The sequence below is a fragment of the Pezoporus wallicus genome, unplaced genomic scaffold, assembly GCF_028554395.1.
Source record: "Pezoporus wallicus isolate ANWC-B61680 ecotype Strahan unplaced genomic scaffold, APGP_CSIRO_Pwel_v1 contig_7731, whole genome shotgun sequence".
NCBI lineage: Eukaryota > Metazoa > Chordata > Aves > Psittaciformes > Psittacidae > Pezoporus > Pezoporus wallicus.
The window spans coordinates 307672-328864 of NW_026635361.1; the positions used below are offsets into that span (position 1 = coordinate 307672).

Sequence of the window (21193 nt, forward strand, 5' to 3'; positions counted from 1 at the left end):
GACCGAGCGCTCCCGCCGCCCGCGCGCGCTGCCCGCACGCACCCGCCGCCGCCCGGGAGGGGTGGGGAGGCGGAGGCAGGGCGATCGCCCCGCCCATCGCCCCGCCCCTTTCAGACCACGCCCCCCTGTCCGCCCTCCCTCCTTCCGCGCCTGCGCACAGCCTGAGGCAGCCGGCTCGTTACGACGCGGCGCTGGCGGCTTTACGGCAGCGCGAAGCAACCGGCCCGTGCCGGCTCGGCGGAGGGCGAGCGGGGAATGAGGCGGCAGGTGAGCGGCGGCGGCGGGGGGCGCGGGTTGTCATGGCAACAGCAGTGTCGGTAGGGGCCGGCGGTGGTCGCCGTACCCTCAGGGTCTGGGGGGCCGGAGGCTTCAGCGCGAGTTTTGAGGTAAAATGGTTAAAATCGGTAAACATGGAGCCGGGGCTGCCCGCACGCAGCTTGGCCTGGGCGGGCTCGCGGGGAGCGGTGCTGCCGGCTGGGCCCTGCTCCCGGGGAACCCTCTCCTCTCCCCTTCATTCTCGTTTATCTCCATAGAACCCGCACCGGGCTCTGATCCCGGCCGGTACCGGCTCCGAGCCGGTGGGAGAAGCTCGGGAGCAAGCACATCACCTGGGTCACGTCTCCATGAGCAGCGATGACCCAAAGCCATTGCTCTGACCAAATTCCTTCTCATGACTGAATTCCTGCGGCCTTTAGGTCTTTGTCTTTCAGGCAAAGGGTTTTCCCTCCCAGCATGTCCCACTTGGGTAAAGCCTTTCTCCAAGTAGGTGAACATGATCCATCAGTGCCTGGTTTAATGTCCTGTTGGTGAGAGAGCTGAGGGCTATCCCATCGTTATTCCAGCAGCCTCATCCTCACACATTCCAGTTACTGGGGTTTTTTATCTCTTAAACTTAACACTTTGGCCAACCCCACCCTGGGGAGCAAAACACAGTTGGTTTGGTGTAGTTCCTTTGGCTTTTGCTTGACTGCCCCATGAGATGTTGTGGAACGAAGCAGGGCGCTGGAGCTTGGCTGTGCAGAGCAGCTGCACACCCCTGGTTTGGGGAATTTGTTGGGGATTGAAAGGTTCGGGCATTGTCTGTGCATACAGGAATTTGAATGTGTTCCTCAAGTCCAGCCTTCAGGATGCATTGAACCTGCCAAGGCTCTGTTCTTTTATCATACAGGAATTATAATCTCTAGGCTACAGAGATTGCTTATATTTAATGAAAGAGTAGACAACTGTGCTTCTTTTCTGGCTGAGTTGTTTAGTTTTGCTCAAGTTTCTTCTTTGGCTTTGTTAGGAGACAGGTGAATACAGAGACTCGGGTGCAGGTGGCCCGGCCCAGCTCACACTGATACACAGAAACTGATGTTCCCCGTCTGATGATTAACAAAACCACTATGCAAAGTGCTGACATGGTGTTACTGGTGTTTCCAGTGAAAAGGGAAAACATGGGGCCTTTTGTTCTTGATACTACAATAAGCTCAGCCAAGCTGCTGAAAACTTCTCTGTCCATCCTGCTCTTCCCCAGTAAAGAATAATCTTTCAGGTGTTTTCTTGTATTTACCTTCATATTCTTTAGACAGGAATTTAGTGACGTGGTGCCCTCAAATACTGCCTCTGGCTGTTCTTAGTACCTTTAATTTATTAAAGTAGACTCTAGGAATCTGATTCATCCTTAATTTATACTCTTTGCTCCATCACTGCCTATTTACACTCGGTGACTAAGGAGTTGCACTCCCTGGCTCTCAAGCGTTGCCTTCATAGTGCAAGGCACCAATCACAAGCAGAAGGAAGTCAGCTTTAATGTTGTGAAAACAACAGGTTTGGGTTATTTTTGTGAAGGGTTACAAAACGCAGGCGTTGCCTCGTGTCCTGGGCACCAAGTGCTCCCATCAGTGTATGGAGCAAACTTGCACTAACGGCAGCAGTTCATTTGTTAAACTGTTACAACCTCAAGACGAGAGAAACTTGATGTCTTGCCATGTTGCAAGGCATTGCAAGACAGCACCATCTTCAAATCCATAAATGGAGTGGTTTCATCTCAGTGGGCTTGATGATGTTTTGATGGAAATGCTCCTTTTTCTCTCCCTGGTGTTCTTGTTTTAGCACTCGAAATGGGGCAGCAAATATCTCTGCAAGGCACTGAGGGTTACGCAGAGTTTGTCCAAATTCCAACTATGAATATGCAAATAAAACAACCAAGGCTCTTGCTGGCAGCCTCCAACAAGTGTTCTGGGCCTGCATCACTATTTATTCCTATTTTGATGAAAACTCCTGAACAGAGTGTGCCGGAGCCTCCAGGAAGCAAATTCTGGCTGTGTCTGAGCAGAGCTCTCTGTGATCTGCAACTGGATTTCAACACTCCTTAACATCAGAGGCCCGAGATCCACATCCCAGCTTCTCTGTGGATTCATCTTGAGTTTAATGGGGAGGTTCTCCCAAATGAAGGAACCTCCCAAACAGCTTTTCCCAGCTCTGCTATGCTTTCCCAGTCCTCACCACTTACCTTAAGTGGCTCTGAAAGGCATCGCAGCCTGCGAAGGGTTTTCCTTTAAGCTGTGTGCTACACGTGGTGAGTCACCCTGCACAGCTCACAACCAGCTTCGCAAATACCAGATGGCAATAAAATTAAAAGTAGTAGTTAGTGGCAATTAAGCATTTGCTATAACCATTCTCCCTTCCTGACTGTAGGAAGCTGCCAAATGTCTCTTTTTCTTTTTCCTCAACCAAAAAAATAACCCAAACGATGTTCCTGCAGAGTGGAAAATGAACAGAACACAGGACACACGCTTCCTTCCCTAGCCTATAATCCCACTTGGACTGGAATGGAAGGCTGCTTACTGCTTCATACAACCCTAGGAGAAGATGAAGCAGAAAACCCACACAGTAAAGGAAAATGCGGGGCCTTGTATGGGCATGTGCCAGAAGTGACCCCATTAAACCTGCTCTTTACACAAGACTATTTTCAGGCACGCTATGGAGTTACTGAGACTTGGTCTGGGGTTTGGTTTGTTTTTCTACTGCAGGCTGTTGCAAAGGATTTGCTCCACAAACCTGGAAATAGTTTGAGTTCATTAACGCAGGAAGCACATCCAAATACCATTGTGTTTGGCTCAGTACAAATACCAGTGACTGCTCCGCTTCCTCTGCAGTGACTCTTGCTGCTTGGCATCTCTCGGATCCATCAACCATACACAAACAGTTATTAGCTTTTTCAAGCTCCAGATACTCGCCCTCAGCCCTTCCTTCCGACGTGTTACACATGCAGCATGCTTCATCCATTCGGGTATTTACAAATCACATGTGATGTAACCTTGCCAAGATGTTTTAGAGATAAATCTCTCTTAATTTATGCATACCTGGCCAGGAATGATAGCTTTTCATGATTCACATTGTGATAAGAGGCACAAATCTACTTCTTCCTAACCTGTAAACAACACAACTTGATCTTTTTTATTTCCCCTATTTATAGGGAATCATATTTAGATGATCTTATCATTGCTCGTTTTCACACGGTGCTTTAGGAAATCCGAAGATGTTTTCATGCTGTTCTTGGCACAGATGAGGAAAGGGTGAGGCCAAACCAAGTCATGTCATCACTGTCCTTGGCTGCAGCATTTCTAGCCCTGTCCTGGCAAGGAGAGAAGTTACCAGGGTCTGATAGTGCAGCGCAGCAGCTGAGGAGCCCGGCAAGAGGAAAACTAGGGCTGATATAGGGGGTTTAAATCAGCAGTTTCTCTTCTGAACATCTCCTTCTAAGTCCTAGTCCAGTGCTGGAGAGTGTTTTGTGTTGCCTGTTGATCAGCATGTCCTGGTGCTCTGAAACACACCTTAATCCCCCTGTGATACGAAGGCAGCAAATGCAGCAGCTTCTGAAAAGGAATTACGTAAGATAGGATCATCTTAAGGTCCTTTCCTAACCATTCTTTGATTCCATGACTGCTAGGAAGACCAGAATTACTGGATACTCAAATAACCTGATAAAGGGAAACTAGTCAGGGTCAGAAGTCTTGCATGGAAGTCCCTTGAGTATGTCCTCAAACAGGAGTGCTACAGCCTACTTGGATTTCCAGGTGCCTTTTTGAGGATAAGCAGCCTCTGTAGCCTGGACAAATAACAAAGTAAAAGATTGGAAAGCAGTCACTTCTGCTGGCAGGCGGACATCCCCAGTGGAAGGCTGCAGGGATCTTCACCCCTCAGGGCACACACGAGTGCTTTCTCCTTCTGTGAGCAAAACTTGAGCAAGTTAAAACAACAATAGGTGTTTTGCTGCCCAGCCAGCCTCAGTGGCATTTGAGTTACTGAGATCTCAACCAGCAAGGTTGTCCTAAAGATTCCCACGGTAGGGAACTGCTTTGTTTTGCTTTGTTTCTCCTGCCTCCTCACTGCCCTGCCTCCTGTGCTGGCGGGCCAGCGGGTTTTCCTGGAACAGGTCATGCGTCTGGCACTGAGCTGTGGCACTATCTGCTGGGTGAAAGGGACCATCTGCCTGTCAGACAGCCCTGAAAGGCTTTTGTGTATGGAATACCCGTGATGCAAAGAGTTACAGCGATTGCCACTGTGCAGGTAAAGCACTGAAACACCAAGACACCAGCTGACTTCTCCTCGATCGCATATGGTTTATGCACTAAGCTGAGAACCGAAGGCGTGCCTGCAGTTCCCCAGCAGGAACTGCTTTGAAATCACTTCTCTTTGAGGTTAAGATCATAATGATGAAATACTTATCTAATTGGAGCCACACACTGCTCCTAGAGCAGCCAAAGAGCCTGGCTCAACCCATCACACACTGCAGATGAGGAGCTGTTATCCTCTGGCAGATGGTTCAAACACTGGTCCCTCAAATACCCATGTGGGAAACCCAGGCTTTTGCTTCCAGCTTCCTGAGAAGGACCTCTAGATGTCTGTTGAGTTGCATTGTGTCCCAGGTTTGACCCAATTCCTTAATTCCTCTTCCCTTTCTACGTTTCAGCTTTTGAAGTTGCCTGGAGTGCTGTGGCCCGGACGAGCGCAGGATGGACCCTGTTGTTCTCAGTTACATGGACAGTTTGCTGAGGCAGTCAGACGTGGCCTTGCTGGATCCCCCAAACTGGCTCAACGATCACATCATTGGGTTTGCCTTTGAGTACTTCGCCAACCACCAGTTCCAAGAGTTCAGTGATCAGGTTTGTTTTATCAGCCCCGAAGTGGCTCAGTTCATTAAGTGTGCCCTTAGTCAGGAAGAAATAGCCATATTCCTTCAACCGCTGGACCTTCTCCACAAGAAGCTGGTGTTCTTGCCTATCAATGACAACTCCAACCAGGTCGCTGGGGGCACCCACTGGAGCTTACTGGTTTATTTCAGGGACAAAAAGTGCTTTGCCCATTACGATTCCCACAGTAAATGCAACTCTGTCCATGCCAAGCAAGTGGCAGGGAAGCTGGAGGCGTTCTTGGGCAAAAAAGGGGGCAAAGCAACCTTCGTGGAGGAGAAGGCGCCTGCCCAGCAGAACAGCTATGACTGTGGGATGTACGTGATCTGCAACACAGAGGCTCTGTGTCAGGGATACTTCAGAGGTTGGCCAGAGCCTTTGCTGCAGCTCCTCACCCCCTCCTACATCACACAGAAGAGATCGGAGTGGAAAGCTCTCATCACGAAACTGGCACAGAAGTGATGGAAATGCAGCTCCAACCCTCCCAAAACTGCCTTCCCCATCCATGAGGCAGCACCCCCAGTGCCTGAGGGAGATGCCCATGCACATTATTGTCCCAAAGAAGAAGAATGTAACCCCTCCAGCATGGCTAGACCCCCAAACACCCCTTTCCTCCTGAAAAAGCCTTAGCCCCCTCTGGAAATCACTGGCCTTCGAACTTGTAACGTGAAAAGTCACTTTGCTCTCAAAGAAAACCCTCCTCTCGTGGTGAAGTTTTACACTAACTGCTGTGGCAAAATAGGTTATTGCTAAAGAGACTTCTCCACCTTTTGCCCAGCAGACACCATGCCCTCATTAGGTGGCTTTAACTGGCCACAGGCATTGCTGCTCCAAGCCAGGTTTAGCAAATGCCCCTTAAAACCAAGCCCCCAACTGCTTTCTCACAGCTGCTTCTTATCTGTGCCTCCCACTAGGGGCATTCCAGCAGTCTGGGGTTTAGCACCAAGGATTTGTTTCACCCCCCAAAAACCTGATACTGAGCTGTTACCTGTCAAAAGATGAGACTCCAAAGGAAATGCTATGATTAATTAAGGAACCAGGCAAAAAGAGAATCACTTTTCTTCAGACAGGTGCTCCTAATCTGTAGCTTTTTTCTGTTCCCCACCTTACTCTTACTACAAATTAAAACCTGACTCTAAGCCGCTGGAAGATTAATAGGAAGCTGAGAAACCCAGTCCTAGGAAAGGGAACTTGACTGAGATGAAAAGGAACACTCACTCTTTGAAGTTCGTGTTTTTCATTAGGATTTCAGGTCCTCTCCACTTGGGGAGGTTCCACATTGCTCCCCAGCCCTTGCTGGCGTTCACAGCACTCAGGTGCTGCTTCCTCCAGCACAAAACCAGTTCTGTTACTTGAGATAAAGAAAAAAAACACACCAGGGAGAACAAAAGGACAGAGTTTGAGCTATAAAAGCCAAAGATAACTGCGGTCTGCTTGAAGCCCAAGAAGTCCTTAATACCCTTTGCACCGAAACGCTTTCCCTCCTGCGCTGGCTGGTGGCTGGGATCTCCCAGCAGATCCTCTTGTGAAAAGATGGGCTTAGCAGTAAGGAAAATAAAGATTAATCTGGGATGTTGTTGCAGGGTAAGGAGTAAGCTCTACCCTCACGAGGAGCCAGGAGCAGGTTGCTCAGGTAGTGTCTAGCAGAGCAACCACACCCCAGCGCACCGGCTGCAGCAGGGAAATGAGGTTAACCAGAGCCCTCGGAATAGGAAAGGGGGAAGGATTGTTTTTACCCTGGAGTTCTTCACCCATCACACTGCCAGCCCGGGCCCACCAGTGTGTGTGTACCAGCACCACGGCAATGAACTTTAGGAAGGGCTTAAACTTCCCTTGTTGCTAAGAGAAAGGTAAGTAGCCACAGCCAGGCTCTTCCAAAACACCCGAGGAAACACACGGTGCCAGCAGTGGAGCGAAGCAAGGGTCAGGGCCATTCCCCTCCTTCCTGCAGTGCCACCAGTGGGTCAGAGCATCCCATCCATCCTTTCCAGACTCCGTGGAAAAACCCTTCTGTGCTCTGGTGGAGTTGAAAAGCCTGGAGAGGGTTGAAACGGGATTGAGCCGCTCGATGAAGGGGATTCACTTTGGACTCTGCGGCTTTCCCAGAGCAATGTCACTGCTGCTCCAGGTCCAGAATAAAACTCAAACCAAGCTGAGCACTTGTATCACCCTGTCTTTGTGCCAGTTCCTTCTTGTGCAATGGTATCAAGGCCATGATGATTGTTGGCTCTTGCAGCGGCCTCTCGGCCACTCCGTGCCCTGCAGTGGGTGAAACTGGGCAGAAATCAGCCTCAGAGAGCCAGCGAGCCCAGGGACAGCTCCATCAGCACCTCGTGTGACAGTGAGGCAGCCACACAGGCACATTTGATCACCTAATCCTGTCTTTAGGGGTTGGTTTGAGCTAGGGAGGAGCATGGGAAGAGAGGAGGGAGGAAGGCAGGACAGTGGGTGCAATGGGGAGCATCGGGGGGACTTGAGGGCAGGTGCACCCCATGTTCCTTTTCCCCAAGGGACGGGGCAGAAGCCAGCATGGGGAGCACCCAAGGACATTTCCTGCACCCGGGGCTTTTACGTGGCATTTCTTTACACAAAGAAAAGCAAATAAGCTCCAGCAGGGCGTCACCAGGAGCACCGACACACAACGAGCAGGCAGGCAAACACTGGCTGGAGAACACCCCCAGGGCCATGCAGCAGGAACTCCCCCCCAAACCATGCCAGGGGCTCTTCCAAACCTCCTCCACATCAGCCAACTGCACCCACGGGTTGTCCCACCCCTTGGGTAACCCCAGAGGAGCTGAGGGGTCTGTCACCACCATGACACAGCAGGCCTGGGCTGGACCCCCATGCACCTGGTTTGTACTGGGTGCTGCAGAGCATCCAGAACCACACTGGGCACACAAGCCCCAGAAACCCCCAATCCTAAACCTCATTTTTGGGGGCATAAACCTCACTTTAAGGTTAAACCCGTAGAGCACCAGCTTGGGTTTAGAAAAAAGAACTCCAAACCCCTTTGAACAGGGTGAGTGCCTATTGGGGATGGAGCAGCAGTGGGATGGCACCTTGCATCCACTGGTCACCCACAAACTCAAAGGCTTCAACAGTCCTCTAACGCCAGGGCTTTGGAGCAGCAGCTTTGGCCAGAAACGTGGCCAAGCCTCAGCACTCCAGGGTACTAAACCTCCCGAAAAAATGGGGTGACACCACCGCACCCCCCCTTGGCCACCACCACCTCCGCTGGGGCTTTCCACGCTGTGTTGTTTCCTTGCATTTCACTCATTTTCATGCATTTTGCGCTAGGGGCCGGGCTTGGTGGGAGGGGGAATTCGGGTTGCGGATGCTCAAGGAGGAGGAGAAAGGCGCTGCCAGAGCCCAAGTGCCACATCCCGCAGTCTCTGCTGCCACCTAGTGAAGAAACCGCACCCGGGTCTCCTGCACCCGCAGCTCCCCCGGCTCTGCGTGTCCCGCAAAAGCCACCCGGATTCTCCCGCCCCAGCCTCAGCATGGCCAGGGTGACACACAGGGTGACACACAGCGTGCAAAAACGCTGCTGAGCACCCACCAGCGTCCATCCGGCCCCAGGTACAACGAGCGCTGGCCCAAAGGGAGAACAAGGCGAAGGCATCCATTCCCAAACCCACCCAAGGACAGGGCTGTCCCCATGTAACCTACGCCTTGAGGCTGCAGCCAGTGAAGGTGCACCAGGCCAGCACTGATGCTGGGGTGCCCGGCTCCGCAGCAGACAGCGACGTGCTAGAAAATCCTGGGTTTATTTCATTTAAAAGCCGTTCCGGGCCCGGGAGCGCAGCGAGCGCTGCCCCGGGCGCAGGGATTTGGCCCCATCAGCACTTGTAGTTCCCAAAAAACAGGAAAGAAAACCGAAAGGAATCCCACAGGAATCACCCCAGCGTGCTCCGGGGGGAGCCGGTGGGACAAACCCTGCGGGACTCGGCTCCACGAGGGCACAGCCACGCTGCGATCCGGGACCCTCCCCAGTGCCAGGCACAGGCTCCGTTTGGGATGTCTGAATGAGGGGAACGGGCTACTGCAGCCTTGGTCCGGCACCAAGCGCCTGGTCTGGGGGACCCTAAAGTGCTTTGCAGGGGACACAGACACACACACATGCGCCCCGAGATGGCCCGGTGCTCCAGGAGAGAAGGGCTGGGAGCCAGTACAGAGCCCAGCAGAGCTGGGGAGGGCTGAGTTGTATCCCCACCCTTGGGTGCTGCCCCACAGGGCTGGTGGCCCCTTTCTCCCTGTCCCTCCACACCCCCAGGGCTGGGGCTGTTCCTCCGGCTGCGGTCGCAGGGGTACTGAGAAGGGAACAAAGAGACAGGTTCAGCTCAGAGCCGCTGCCGGGCTTCACCCGGAGCAGCAGCGGCAACAAATCCCCATGTCTTGGGTTCCCAGTGAGCCTAAAGTCATCTTTCAACAGGAAAAATCCAAGCCTGGGATAAAAACCAGCACCCATTTTAGCAGCAAGTCCTAAGGGGAGGTCCAACCACTCAGCAGCCCTGAGCCATCGTCCAGTGCTACAGCACAGCAGCATCCCGGGGAGAAAACAGGTTTCCAGTGGGATGGGGAGTTGGCACCGGTGGCCGTGAGCTGGCCAAGAGGTCCCACCAGGAGCAGGTGCCAGGAGGAAGAGAGAAGATACTTGGTCCCATGTTACCGGCTGAGGGAAAACCAGGTCCTGTGCAACAGCCAGGAGGACTCAGCACCGGGATCTGTACATGGGGTGACACCGTCCCGGCGTCTATCCTCAGCCAGCGCTGGGGGGCAACGGTCACCTGCAAGCAGAGAGATGGGTGAGACAACGGCCATGGAGGTACCATGCCCAGACCCCACGGGCATGTGAAGGGAGTCACCTCGATGTCCCCAGCCCAAGGAACCCACTCGTGTCAGTCTCTGCTCCCAAGGAACAAGGGATGGGACAAGATGAAACGGCCTCAAGCTGCCCCAGGGCAGGTTTAGATGGAGCTGAGGAACAATTCCTGCCCCAGAGGGTGCTCAGGCATTGGAACAGGCTGCCCAGGGCAGGGCTGCAGTCACCGTCCCTGCAAGTGTTCACACAGCGTGGAGACGAGGCCTCAGTGCCATGGGTTAGGGGTGGCCTTGGCAGGGCTGGGAATGGTTGGACTGGATGGGCTGAAAGGGCTTTTCCAACCTGGTTGATTCTGTGAGTCTATGATCCTATGTCCATCCCTTGATGATGCCCATGGTCATGTTAGCCTCAGGGCACAGCCCGGCTCCACCCCAGTGCTTCCTACAACCAGAAACCAGCCCCAAACCCACTAGTAAAGCTTCTTCCCAAGGGCTGAAAGTCTCAGGGTCAGCAGAGCTTTCCTCAGTCACACAAACCAGCAGCTGATGGGATCGTCCAGCGCATGGGGATGACACCTTGGGGTCTACCATCAGCCATCCCAACAGCAGGACAAAGGAGGAGGGATCCCTGGGACACGGCACGGAGCCATTGCTCTTTGCACCTCGGGTCCTCCACTCATGGTGCCACACCCCCACAGCGAAGTGTCCCGGGGGGGCCCTCACCTCCTGTGCCCACGGGAGAGGTAGTCCCGGTTGAGCGAGCAGAGCTGCTGCTCCAGGCGGAAGATGCGGAACGCCAGGTACGAGGAGGACACGACCAGGAGGCAGATGCTGGGGGCAGAGGAACAAACACAAGTGCTCAGCGGCCAGTGCTCCAGTTGTGTACCCCCTGTCCCCCCCCACTGCGGCGGCTCCGCACACTCACAGCACGATGAAGATCTTCAGGAGCTGGTAGTCGGAGGGCCTCAGCTCCGCCACGCAGCTCTGCTCCACCTCCAGCTCCTCCTCTGTGTTTATTGCACTTTCTGGAACACAAGCCCAGGGTCAGCAGCACAGCACGGGGCTCGTGCTCCTCCGCCTGCCGGGAGCCTTCAGGGATCAGCTGCTCCCCCCTCCCAGGCACACGCTGAGGGTGCAGACCCCACAGCCACACCGCATCCCATCCCCAGGACCCCATCAGTGACTCCCAGCCGCAACCCTGCTCGTCTGCAAGGCAGAAACTCCCTCCACGAGGGCACGGGATGGATGAAGGTGGCTCTGTGGAGGTTTACACCCAGCACATGGTGCGGGGCCGGCCCAACCCGTGTCCTCACCTGAAACCAGGGGCTCCTCGGAGGTGAAGGAGCTCTCCTTGGCGCTCAGGCTGCTGACGGAGGCCCGGTGGATGCACTGGTAGTCGGTGTCCGGCAGCGACAGGGACAGGGAAGCGGGTGACACCTTCCTCCACTTGCCCTCAGGGACAATCACCTCCTGCAGGAACAGCCCCGGGGGAGCAACGGGGCCACATTCAGCACCTCCATTGAACACCAGCAGACCCAAAACAGCATTCTAAGGTGGAGCTGGTGCTACTTAGGACAACAGTCCCATGGGGATGGAGGTTCCTATTGCCATAGGAAGGACTTGCCCACATACCCCATGCCTGCCCTGAATCATAGAATTCCAGCTTGGTTTGGGTTGAAGGGACCTTAAAGCTCATCCAGCTCCAACCCCTGCCACAGGCAGGGACCCCTTCCACTAGAGCAGCTTGCTCCAAGCCCCTGTGTCCAACCTGGCCTTGAACACTGCCAGGGATGGGGCAGCCACAGCTTCTCTGGGCACCCTGTGCCAGCGCCTCAGCACCCTCACAGGGAAGAGCTTCTGCCTTAGATCTAACCTAAACTTTCTTTGTTCCAGTTTAAACCCATCACCCCTTGTCCTGTCACTACAGTCCCTCTCCAGCACCCAATACCAACTGCCACCTCCTCCACCCCCTGAAGCTCAGCATGGTCTCCCACCATCCTCCAAGAGCCCCTCACCTGCCCCATGGCTCTGCATCCCAGAGAAGCACTGAATGGAGCAGGGTGGTAACCGACATGGAGAGGGGTTCCCTTGCTAGTGTGTCTCCAGGGCTGGAGCTGCAGAAGGGCTGCAGCACTCAGAGGCACCAGGAGATGCTGCCAGCATGGATCACTCCTGATTCAGCCCTTGAGAAGTGTCTTCAACCCCTGGGATGCCACCAGCCCTGTCCCTCAAGGCCCACTGCAATTGCCACCTTCTGCACCCAGCCGGTGCACAGGGCCACTGGCCCATGGAGGACACCATGCCCAGTGTCCCCATATAGCCCAGCACAGCCACAGCTTCATGATGGAACAGAGCCAGGGATGGGCCATCCATGTTTAATGGAGAAGACACATCCTGCTGGCCAGGGACAAAGCCACCGTGGGCAGAGCAGAGCCCTGCTGTGCTCCAAAGGCAGCAGGATGAGACCCCTCATGCTCCCTTGGTCACGCTCTTCCCCTGCCCAGCCTCCTGGCTCTGAGCCATCCCACTCACCCCACAGGTTTTGGGATAATGAACCCTATTTCCAGCCTGTTACCCATGCTCATGGTTGTGAACAGCATCAGCCAGCAGGAGCACAGCGCCAGCATTTCCCACATCGCTCTGAGTTTTTCCATCTCTGTACGGACCTCCGAGAGCAAGAGGCTCGTGCTCAGCCACGGGCTGCCCAAACCATCCTCCTGACCCCTCTGTTTGTGCCACCTCAGGGCATAAGCATCCCAGAGGACGCACTATGAAGGCAACAGCCACATCCTCACATGACCTTTGCCAGCCTTGAGGGGAGAGGGACCAACTCCACACTGGACCTGGCTCACCAGCGCTGGGAAGGTGTTAAACCCACCCAAGGGGAGGTCACAGGGCTCCTTCCCTCTCCCAGAGCCGCCCTGACCCTCACCAGTGACACAGCATCAGGCTCCTCCGTCAGCTCCTTCAAGCTCAAGCTCTTCTTACTCGAAACCTGGAAGCAGAAAGGAACGGGGGTGATGGTGCTGCCCCTCCCCGCCTCAACCTGCGCCAGGAAACTGAGCATTGACTTTCCTGGAGGGTCTGTGAAGAGCAGCTGCTTAACAGGGATGTGAGGACAAAGAACAGCACCTGGCAGAGGACAGGGCCCTGCATCACTGCTTCCCATCACCAAAAACCCTATGGGGCCACGGCTCTGCTTGAGCCTCAGCTTCCAGCAGAGGGGATGAAGCATTGTGAGGAGGGAAACGGGAATATGTAGGCAGAGCCCAGCACATTTCAAAGGCTAAATCCCCCAGTTTGGCAATGGAGCTGAGTCACCCGAATCACCACCCCACACAGCCAGCAGACACCCTGCCAGGTGGGGAAGGGCCCCGGCACTGCTTCCCACGTCTTCAAAGGCAAGGAGAGGGAGATCCCCGCAGTCCTGCTCCTCAGCTCCAGGGCTGATGCTCCAGGGCTCTTCCCCCCTTAGACATTTTGATTCAAATTTTCCTTGACTTTGTACCATTTTTCCTCCCCTTCAAGCTCCAGCCCTGGGGCACGGCCCCCGATGTGCGCAGTGGCAGAACTCGTATTGCTACCGGATTATGCATAATTCACCTACACGCCCTGGGAGAGAGCAGGAACTCCGGGCTCTGCCTCTGTCATCCATGACCCAGAAAAGCCCAGTGGCAGCTCCTGGGGACAAGATGTGCCCAGGGCACGGTTCCTGTCCCTCCTCCCGTCCCTTGCTGCAGGGTGAGGACGCTGGGAAGAGGCAGCAGGGCACCAGGGAGGGCTTTGGGAGCGTCTAAAGCCGTGATGGGGTGGGGGTTGAAGGGTTCTGCTCCCTGAAACACAGCCCTGGAGGCCAGTGCAGAGCCCTGTGGACACCAAAACACGGGTGAAAGGTACCTGTAGGTGCGTGCAGACTCTCCTCAGGACATCATAGACACTGTCACGGGAGATGAGGGACACGAAGATGTACTGCAAGAGAAAGAGAGGAGCTGCCAGGAGAGATTCCCCCATCCCGAGTCCTGCTCTCCACAGGCAGGGGACAGACAGAGACGTCCTGCCCTTGAATTTCCCCTCCTTCGGGAGCCGCATCCCCCTGCAGGCACCTCCCTGCGGAGCTCCCTGCTGTTATTTTTGCAGCCACCTAAAACCTGGACCAGATTTTTTTGGGGTCAGTCTTGCTCAGCTGCTCTTCCAGTGGGGGCTCCCGCGATCAGCCCAGAGGGATGTGGCAGCGAACGGGGCCGGGAGCGATGGAAAACATCCCCGTGGGTTGGCACAAGGGGACACGGGGCAGTGCCTACCTCACCTGACAAAGAGCAGCTTTGCAGCCAGATTGCTTTGAACACCCAAATCCTGCTTAAATCCTGCAGGAATCACCCCGTCCCAAAACCCCACGGGAATAACCCTGGCAGGGGATGGGCAACACACGCTGCTGCCAGCAGGCAAGGACTCAAGACACACCGGGCAGGACCACGTCAGCTCACTGCAGCCAACACCCACTGTGATTTAGCAGCTGGAAATTCAGCCCCTTATCCAAGCTTTCCAGCAGCTGGGATGAACACCAGCCCCAGCCCCTCCCCTGCTTGTGCTAAAGGAGTTTAAAGGTTTTATTTGAGCCTGGTGGGGATTTGTCAGGCTCGACCGAGTTTCACTTGGGCTTTGCTTCGCCCAGAAACAAAGTGAAATTCAGAAACGAAAGCAAAGCCACGGTGTTTGCCCTGGCCAGCTGCCAGCACAGACAGCACTGCTCCATTCCCAGCTGGAATCGCTTCATTCCCTGCTCTCAAAGCAGAGCTAACTCAGAGCAGGGCTGCGGCGGGGCTCCGGTGTTACCTTCCTGCTGGCGTTGGTGGTGATGGCCAGGCCGTTGGGCAGCAGCCGAGCGGTCTTGTGCTTCTTTATCAGCTGCACGGACACCACCGGGATCACCACCTGGAGGACAAAGAGACACAAGGGTGGGGTGAGCGCCAGGAGGCTCCTTCACAAGGCACACACGCAGCACACATCAGAATTACACCCCAAGCAGAGCAGCCTGGGGTTTATCAGAGCTCACGTCATCCCCCTGGGCTAATCTCGGCTCGGAGACAGTTTATACTCAAGCAAAACAGCAGGGACATGGGGAAAACACCCGCCGGTGAGTCTGAAACCCACCACAAGCCCAGGGAGAGTTAAAACTAAAGCAGGATGTATCCGTGGCAGGACGACTTCGTTGAACCCCATTCCTCCATCAGGTATTTGTTTAAAGCGGCTGATGGAAATAGTTCAGCTCTTCAGCCCAGTTTTAAAGGAAGCCGTCTCTCCCCAAGATCTCAATCAGCCACAAGGCTAACGGGGAAGCTTCAGACTGTAAATCAAGAAGAAAAGCCAGGAGAGATTCAAATCTTCCCCCCCCCAAAGCTTTGATCTTCCTTCAAACGCTCCTGCGGCTTGTAGGAGGTTTTACATCAGGGAACTCTAAACCAAACCAATATTTGGTTTCCCCAGGCTGATGCTAGGGGTGATCTGAGGAGGAGGAGCAGCCACACTCCCCTCAAAAGCACAGGGGCTTTTGATGGTGATTTTGGGGTTATTTGGGTGCAGGAGGGGATAACTGCAGTGTAGCCACATCTATGAGCCCTACGGCACTGGGGTGAGCCGGCCCCAACGTTACCTTGATATCCTTCCCAAAAAGGTTTGCGTAGAAGCAGAGCCAGTTGGGGGAGATGTAAAGCCTTCCCTGGATGAGGATGTCCCTCTGGAGCGCGCAGGAGCAAACTGCAAGGCAGACAAAGGGCCATGGCAGACCATGGGCCAGATCCTGCCACCACCATGCCCGTCCCTCACTGCATCACCCACCTTTCAACACGCTCTCCTCCGTGGGGATGTCCTTGAACAGCTTGTGGTACTGGGAGTTGTACTTGCTAGCGGCCTGAAAAGGAAGCAAAGCAAAGTTATCCGGTGAGCTCGTTGATGAGGAGACCCCTCAAAACACCCTCCTGCAACAAAACCTCCCTCTGCCCACACCTGGGACCGGCGCAGGGGGGTCCCACCGGGCTGGGGACGCTGGGCACGAGGGGCTGGAGGAGGCTCAGATGATCCCGCACCCAGCAGACGCTGCGCCATCATCCCAGGTAAACATCCCCCCTCAACCCCTATGGAGGCTGCGGAGCCTCTGCCAGGAGCTGGGCTTCTCCCAGCCTCATCCGCAGGCGATTTATCTTGCCCAGCGGCTTCTCTCCTCCTCCTCGAGCTCTTCCCTTATCCGGGGCACGGTGACAGCACTTGCTCCGTGCCCATCACACCGCGCCATCCTGCTATTTATATTCCCGGTGTCTCTTCAAAGGCTGCCGCGGGAGCTCGGCAGGTTCTGGGGATAAGGGAAAGGCTCCAAAGCAGTTTGGAGCTGTGCAGTAAGCCAGCCCTGTGAAGGCAGGGTTGTGTCCCCTGCCTGGAGCTCCCGGTGCTCCCCAGGGACACGGCAGAGCCCTCCTGTCCTGCCCGCAGTGACAGGGTCACCTTTGCACCACACACCCCGTCACTGGATGAGCTGGGCTGTAAGAGGATCAAGGCTCAGCACCACCTGGGGTTGGCTCAGACACCCCCCGGAGAGTGGTGGGAGTGCTGGTGGGGTGTTTCAGGGGGAAGGGGGGGGATCGTGGCATCACCTCCAAGCTACCCTCAAGAAACACTCCCCGGCCTCAGCACAGCCCCATAACCCCCACAGGGGCCTCTGATTAATCAGCAAAATGTTTTTCTTCTCTGACTTCTTTGTGGGGAAAGGCAGAACAACTCCTCCCTCTGCTCCTGTCTCTTCCAAAGCATCTCCTGTTTGCAGGTGGACCAGAAAGCTCCACTTTGGGCACGATCTGAACAACCAAAGAGGTTCAAACAGACGGGAACTGAGCTGCCTGCAGTCAAGATTTCTGCTCTCTCCTTTGCTCTGGATGGAAAATCCTGAAAGTGCTTGCAAGGCAGATCACAGACCAGTTGAAACCATCACTGGCTCCCCTGGAAATGCAGACAGGAGCCTCTACCCTACACCTGGAGCAGGCTCCTCCATGGCAAATGGCCAGGGTCGGGCTCCAAGGAACCAGGCTGTTCACTCACGAAGCTCAAGACTTACCACTTCCCGGTGGCATTTCTTGATGTCCTCATCCTTCAGGGCTTCATTCAGGCGGAGGCTGGAAGGCAAAATAACAACCATCAGGTGAGTGAGGAGCCCCAGGTCTCACCCGCTCCCTCAAACAGGGGAGCTGCAAGAGGAGACACAGCAAGATGCACAGGATGGAAGAGAGACCCTGGGAAGGCACATCTGGATGTTAAGTAACAGCTGATGGTGGAGGCACCAGCATTGAGGTGCCTGTACCCAAATACACCCTAGCACAGGGGAAGGAGCACCAGCAGCAGCAGGGACAGGTTAGGAGCAGCTCCAGCCAGGGCAAGGTTTCCCCAGGGAAAGCACCAATGGAAGTTTGGGAACACGCCCCGGCAGGAGGATGGGCCCAGGGGCATCCATCTGCATCCACCACGCCAGCCAATGAAGGAAGAAACTAGAGACAGTGAAATCCCCCCAGCAGCGGAATACCGGTCCCTTCCCCAAACCCCCCCTTCCCTCCCTGCCAGTCTGTAAGAGCGAAAACAAAAGGGGACCCCCTGTGCCCACTCTGAGCCGGTGGGAGCTTGGAAGCAGCAGGGGTGCTGCAGGAGGTCACAACAGGAGCGATAAAGAGCAAACATCTGACTGCAGACCCCGCTGCCCCTCACCTGCCGTCGAGGGAATCCAAACTCCTCTGCTTGTGGGATGTCTCCAGCTTCTCACGGCCGTGCATGGGCTCGGGGCTCTTCAGGGGAGCTGCTTTTTCATGCATCGGCTTGGCACTGCGAGGAGAAGTCCGTTAGCCCCCAAGGAGAGGGAAAGATGGAAGAGGTGTGGTTTGGAGCCATAAATGCACTCCCTTCGGTCCCAGCCCGCACACAGTGGTTGGTATCTGCCAGTCAAGGACAGCAGGAACATTGCTGTGACTTCCCACGTCATGTGGAGGAAAAAATAAGGATGTTCCTTGCCAGGAACTCCTCGGCACTTGCAGCCGCGCGGCCAAAGAGCAGCACCTCCTGCCATAGCTCCCTCCACAGAGGAGCCGCTCCTCAGGAGCCAGAGGTTTATGAAACTTCCCGGAGATCCTGACCAGTGAAGGCCAGGATCTGTTCCTCTGTGTTGGCAAAACAGCGTCTTCCCAGGGCAGAGCCCTTGCCAAGGCCACCAGCTCCCTCCTTTCATCCCTCCCCTCTCCTCAAAGCCTGTTATTTGCTATCCTGGGTTTTATCAGAGGTGCTTATCAGCTGGGACAGGTAAAGCAAACACTCTCCCAGGGAGGTTATCACCCGGTGGGCCAGAAAGGTGACACATCCGCCCTCGGCAAACCGCAACCAGAGATTGCTGCCGCGCGGCTGGCACCAAGAGCCAAAGCGGAGCGCGGTCCCAGGGGCTGCAGCAGCGATCCACAGGCCCCGGCAGCACGGAGGAGCCCGGAAACAGCCCCGGAATATGGAGAGGAAACTACTCAAGGGAAGAAGCTCGGCTGCCAGAGCAGGTGGGGCACAGGCAGGCCGGACAGCACGGAGCTGGAGCACATCCCGGTGCCCGCAGGGGTGATGCAGTGCGGCAGAAGCCGTACCAACCGCTTCCTACAGGCAGAGGGGCTCTTCTGCCGCCTGTACTTCCCCGGACACACCTTGAAACCGCTCCAGGGGACTCATCTGAAGGGAAACCCATCTCAGCGACTCCCCACAGACCCAGGAAGAACCCAGGATGGGGGTGCTGCACCCCGACAGCGCAAGACCCCGTGTGCCCGCAGCCTCAGGGGCCTGCCAAAACACTGTCCCGATGCAATGGAGCCAGGCTGAATCCCAGCTGGAAGCACAGGGACTGCTCCCTGAAGATGCAGCACATATACATGGGGCTGCAGAAAACCTGAATACAAGTGACCAGGCTTAGAACCAGCTCCCAGCTCCCCACAACCAGTGTGTGCAAAGGAAACGAGCTGCCCGCACGGTCCCCAAGCACTGTGGGATGGCATGATCACACCGGGGTTTGGGGGGCGGTTAGGAGAAGCTCAGGTCAAAGGATGTGTCTGGAAGAGAAGGGAGACTCTACCAGCAAGAAGCACCAAAATACCATCTCTTGGCATGGCACCCAAGGCTTTGTCCCTGCCTGATGCCTCAGCCACGCCACGGCTCTGGGACAGACAGCCTGTCCCAAATGGTGATGCCACATTGATGCCACACTGCCCTGAAGCCGAAACTTCTACCACGGAGGCACTGAAGCCTTCAACCCCCCTGCCCCCATGCTGGACAAAGGGGCTCCAGCCTGCTCCAGAGCCTCCCTCTGAGAGCTCAGCCTGCTCCAGCTTCCCCTGCATCATCCCTTAAATCCCCACCGCTTAATCCAGGAGAGCGGATTTAGCCCTGACCAGGCTGATGCCAAGGGGCACCACAAAGGGGATGGGGAGAGGTGCCCTTGCTTGAGGAGATGGCACCAAGAACCCCTCCCCAGGGTCACCAAACACACAGAAATCCCCTAGAATGAGGTTGGCCAAAGGCTGGCGAGCACCCGGAATGCTCCATGGCCCTGTCCCGGCTTTTCCTCCCCTACACGGTCACTGCCAGGGACAAGTCCTGGATAAGATGGTCCCAGACACGGTGCCAGGATGAGGCTGCTCCAGGGAGGGGCTGGGGGCTATGAGGAGCATCCACAGCCCAGCAGAGACACCGCAGCAGCTACCTCAGTTGCCCTCAACAGATCTTGCTCTGTCCTGGCTCCCAGATACATCAGGGATAGAGATCCAGGGTAAGACAGGGTTGGGCTCCACAGCGCTGATGGGGAGGTCTCCCTGCCAAGAGCCGCTTCCAGTGCAAGCACAGGGAGAAAACCAGGCTGTCCTCGAGGGATTTTCTTAGCAGGAAGCCGCTCCTGCAGGAAAATCACCGTCCTGAGCGTCCTGGACTACAGGAGGAGCAGGAACAGTCGGGGAGTGGATCCCCCAAGAGAAGACGGAGCCGGTGGGCACAGGAATTCCCAGCAAAGGGAAACCACCACCGGCCCGCGCCCGCCGTCCCGAGGCACACAGCTCCTTCCAGAGACCCCCAGCTCGCCTCCAGGCTGCGGCTTGGCCAGGAGGCGCCCGGAGCTTCTCCCTCTCCCCGCACCAACATCTCCCTTTCCTTACGCGATGCTGGGCTCCAGCCTGGGAACGATCCGTGCAGAGCTGCTCCAACAGCGCTGGGTTTTCCCTGGATCCCTTCCCCGCTGCCGGCAGGAGCACGGGGGAAGCGCGTGGCAGAGGCAGGAGAGAGGGAGGGCGGGATTTTGCCTCCCAAAACTAAAAGCCGAGGATCAGAGCCAGAGGGAGGCACCTGCGGCCGGGCTGCCTCGGCCCGAGCGAGCCCGGGCGGGATCCGCCGAGCTGCCCTTGTTCCCGGCTTTCAAGGTCATTTCAGTCCCGTGTGTTGGCTGCTGGAGCGGAGCCACCGCCGAGGATGCTGGAGGGGAACGGCGGGTCCCGAGCAGCGCTGTCAGGGGAGAGACAGGAAGTCAAGGCCGGCACGGAGACACGGCTCCGGGGGCGCGCGTGCCGCAGGGCCCCTCAGGGCACCCGGGTCCCCCCCTCCAGGGACGGCCCGCCCCGGGGCGCTGCGCCCGGTGGGTCACAGCCGGGCCGGCAGGAGCCGCTCTCCTCCGAGTCGGGGGAAAACGGGCCCATGGGTGGGATCGCTGCCCCGGGCCAGGGTCCAGGTCCGCTCCATCCGCTGCCAGCAGGAGAATGACCCCAGGCACCCCCCTTCCCTCCACCCCGAGACAAGAACTGGGGCAGGCGTGGGTGCTTCAGCTTCTCTTTATTGATGGACAGTGGTGCTCTGACTGCCCCAGGGGCCCGTGGAGTGCAGGGTGCAGGAGAAGGCTCTGGGACACACACACACAACTAACATGGTAACAGTGCGGAGAGAGGGGAGTGCAGGGGAGGGGAGCACCCCTCCTCTACCCCCACCCCTGGGACAACCAAGGTGAGGGGCTGGATACATCCCAGATTTGGTCTGTGCCTCCAGCGAGGAGGGGACAGTGGAAGTGTTGGACACCATCACCTCCCCCCTTCCCCATCACCCCAAACCCTGAGGCCAGTCCTACACTGACAAGAACTCACTATGCTGACTCCAACATC

At 56.1% G+C, this 21193-nt stretch overlaps 2 protein-coding genes and 1 long non-coding RNA gene across 7 annotated transcripts; 2 read left to right on the top strand and 1 right to left on the bottom strand.

The window, feature by feature from the left end:
* Nucleotides 1–132: 132 nt before the first annotated feature.
* SENP8 (SUMO peptidase family member, NEDD8 specific) lies at nucleotides 133–7333 on the top strand. Of its 3 annotated transcripts, none has more exons than XM_057420922.1 (2): nucleotides 133–267; nucleotides 4958–7333. In XM_057420922.1, the coding sequence occupies exon 2, from the start codon at nucleotides 5001–5003 to the stop codon at nucleotides 5637–5639; it is 639 nt and encodes a 212-aa protein (XP_057276905.1). In that variant the 5' UTR covers nucleotides 133–267; nucleotides 4958–5000; the 3' UTR covers nucleotides 5640–7333. The 3 variants fall into 3 exon arrangements, with proteins under 3 accessions (XP_057276905.1, XP_057276921.1, XP_057276911.1); XM_057420938.1 differs by lacking the exon at nucleotides 133–267 and adding an exon at nucleotides 348–386; XM_057420928.1 differs by lacking the exon at nucleotides 133–267 and adding an exon at nucleotides 4156–4330.
* A 1592-nt stretch (nucleotides 7334–8925) lies between these two features.
* On the bottom strand, nucleotides 8926–20591 carry GRAMD2A (GRAM domain containing 2A). Of its 3 annotated transcripts, none has more exons than XM_057420908.1 (12): nucleotides 20391–20591; nucleotides 17742–17855; nucleotides 17101–17158; nucleotides 15834–15906; nucleotides 15649–15752; nucleotides 14832–14930; nucleotides 13896–13967; nucleotides 12931–12993; nucleotides 11312–11468; nucleotides 10924–11023; nucleotides 10722–10829; nucleotides 8926–9964 (listed from the first exon to the last, which is right to left on the bottom strand). In XM_057420908.1, the coding sequence occupies exons 2-12, from the start codon at nucleotides 17843–17845 to the stop codon at nucleotides 9961–9963; spliced, it is 942 nt and encodes a 313-aa protein (XP_057276891.1). In that variant the 5' UTR covers nucleotides 17846–17855; nucleotides 20391–20591; the 3' UTR covers nucleotides 8926–9960. The 3 variants fall into 3 exon arrangements, with proteins under 3 accessions (XP_057276891.1, XP_057276874.1, XP_057276884.1); XM_057420891.1 differs by having other exon boundaries at nucleotides 20204–20591; XM_057420901.1 differs by lacking the exon at nucleotides 8926–9964 and having other exon boundaries at nucleotides 10718–10829; nucleotides 20204–20591.
* On the top strand, nucleotides 15042–15466 carry LOC130605478 (uncharacterized). Its single transcript, XR_008973712.1, has 2 exons — nucleotides 15042–15132; nucleotides 15230–15466. It is a non-coding gene; the product is annotated as an uncharacterized LOC130605478 (long non-coding RNA).
* Nucleotides 20592–21193: the final 602 nt, after the last annotated feature.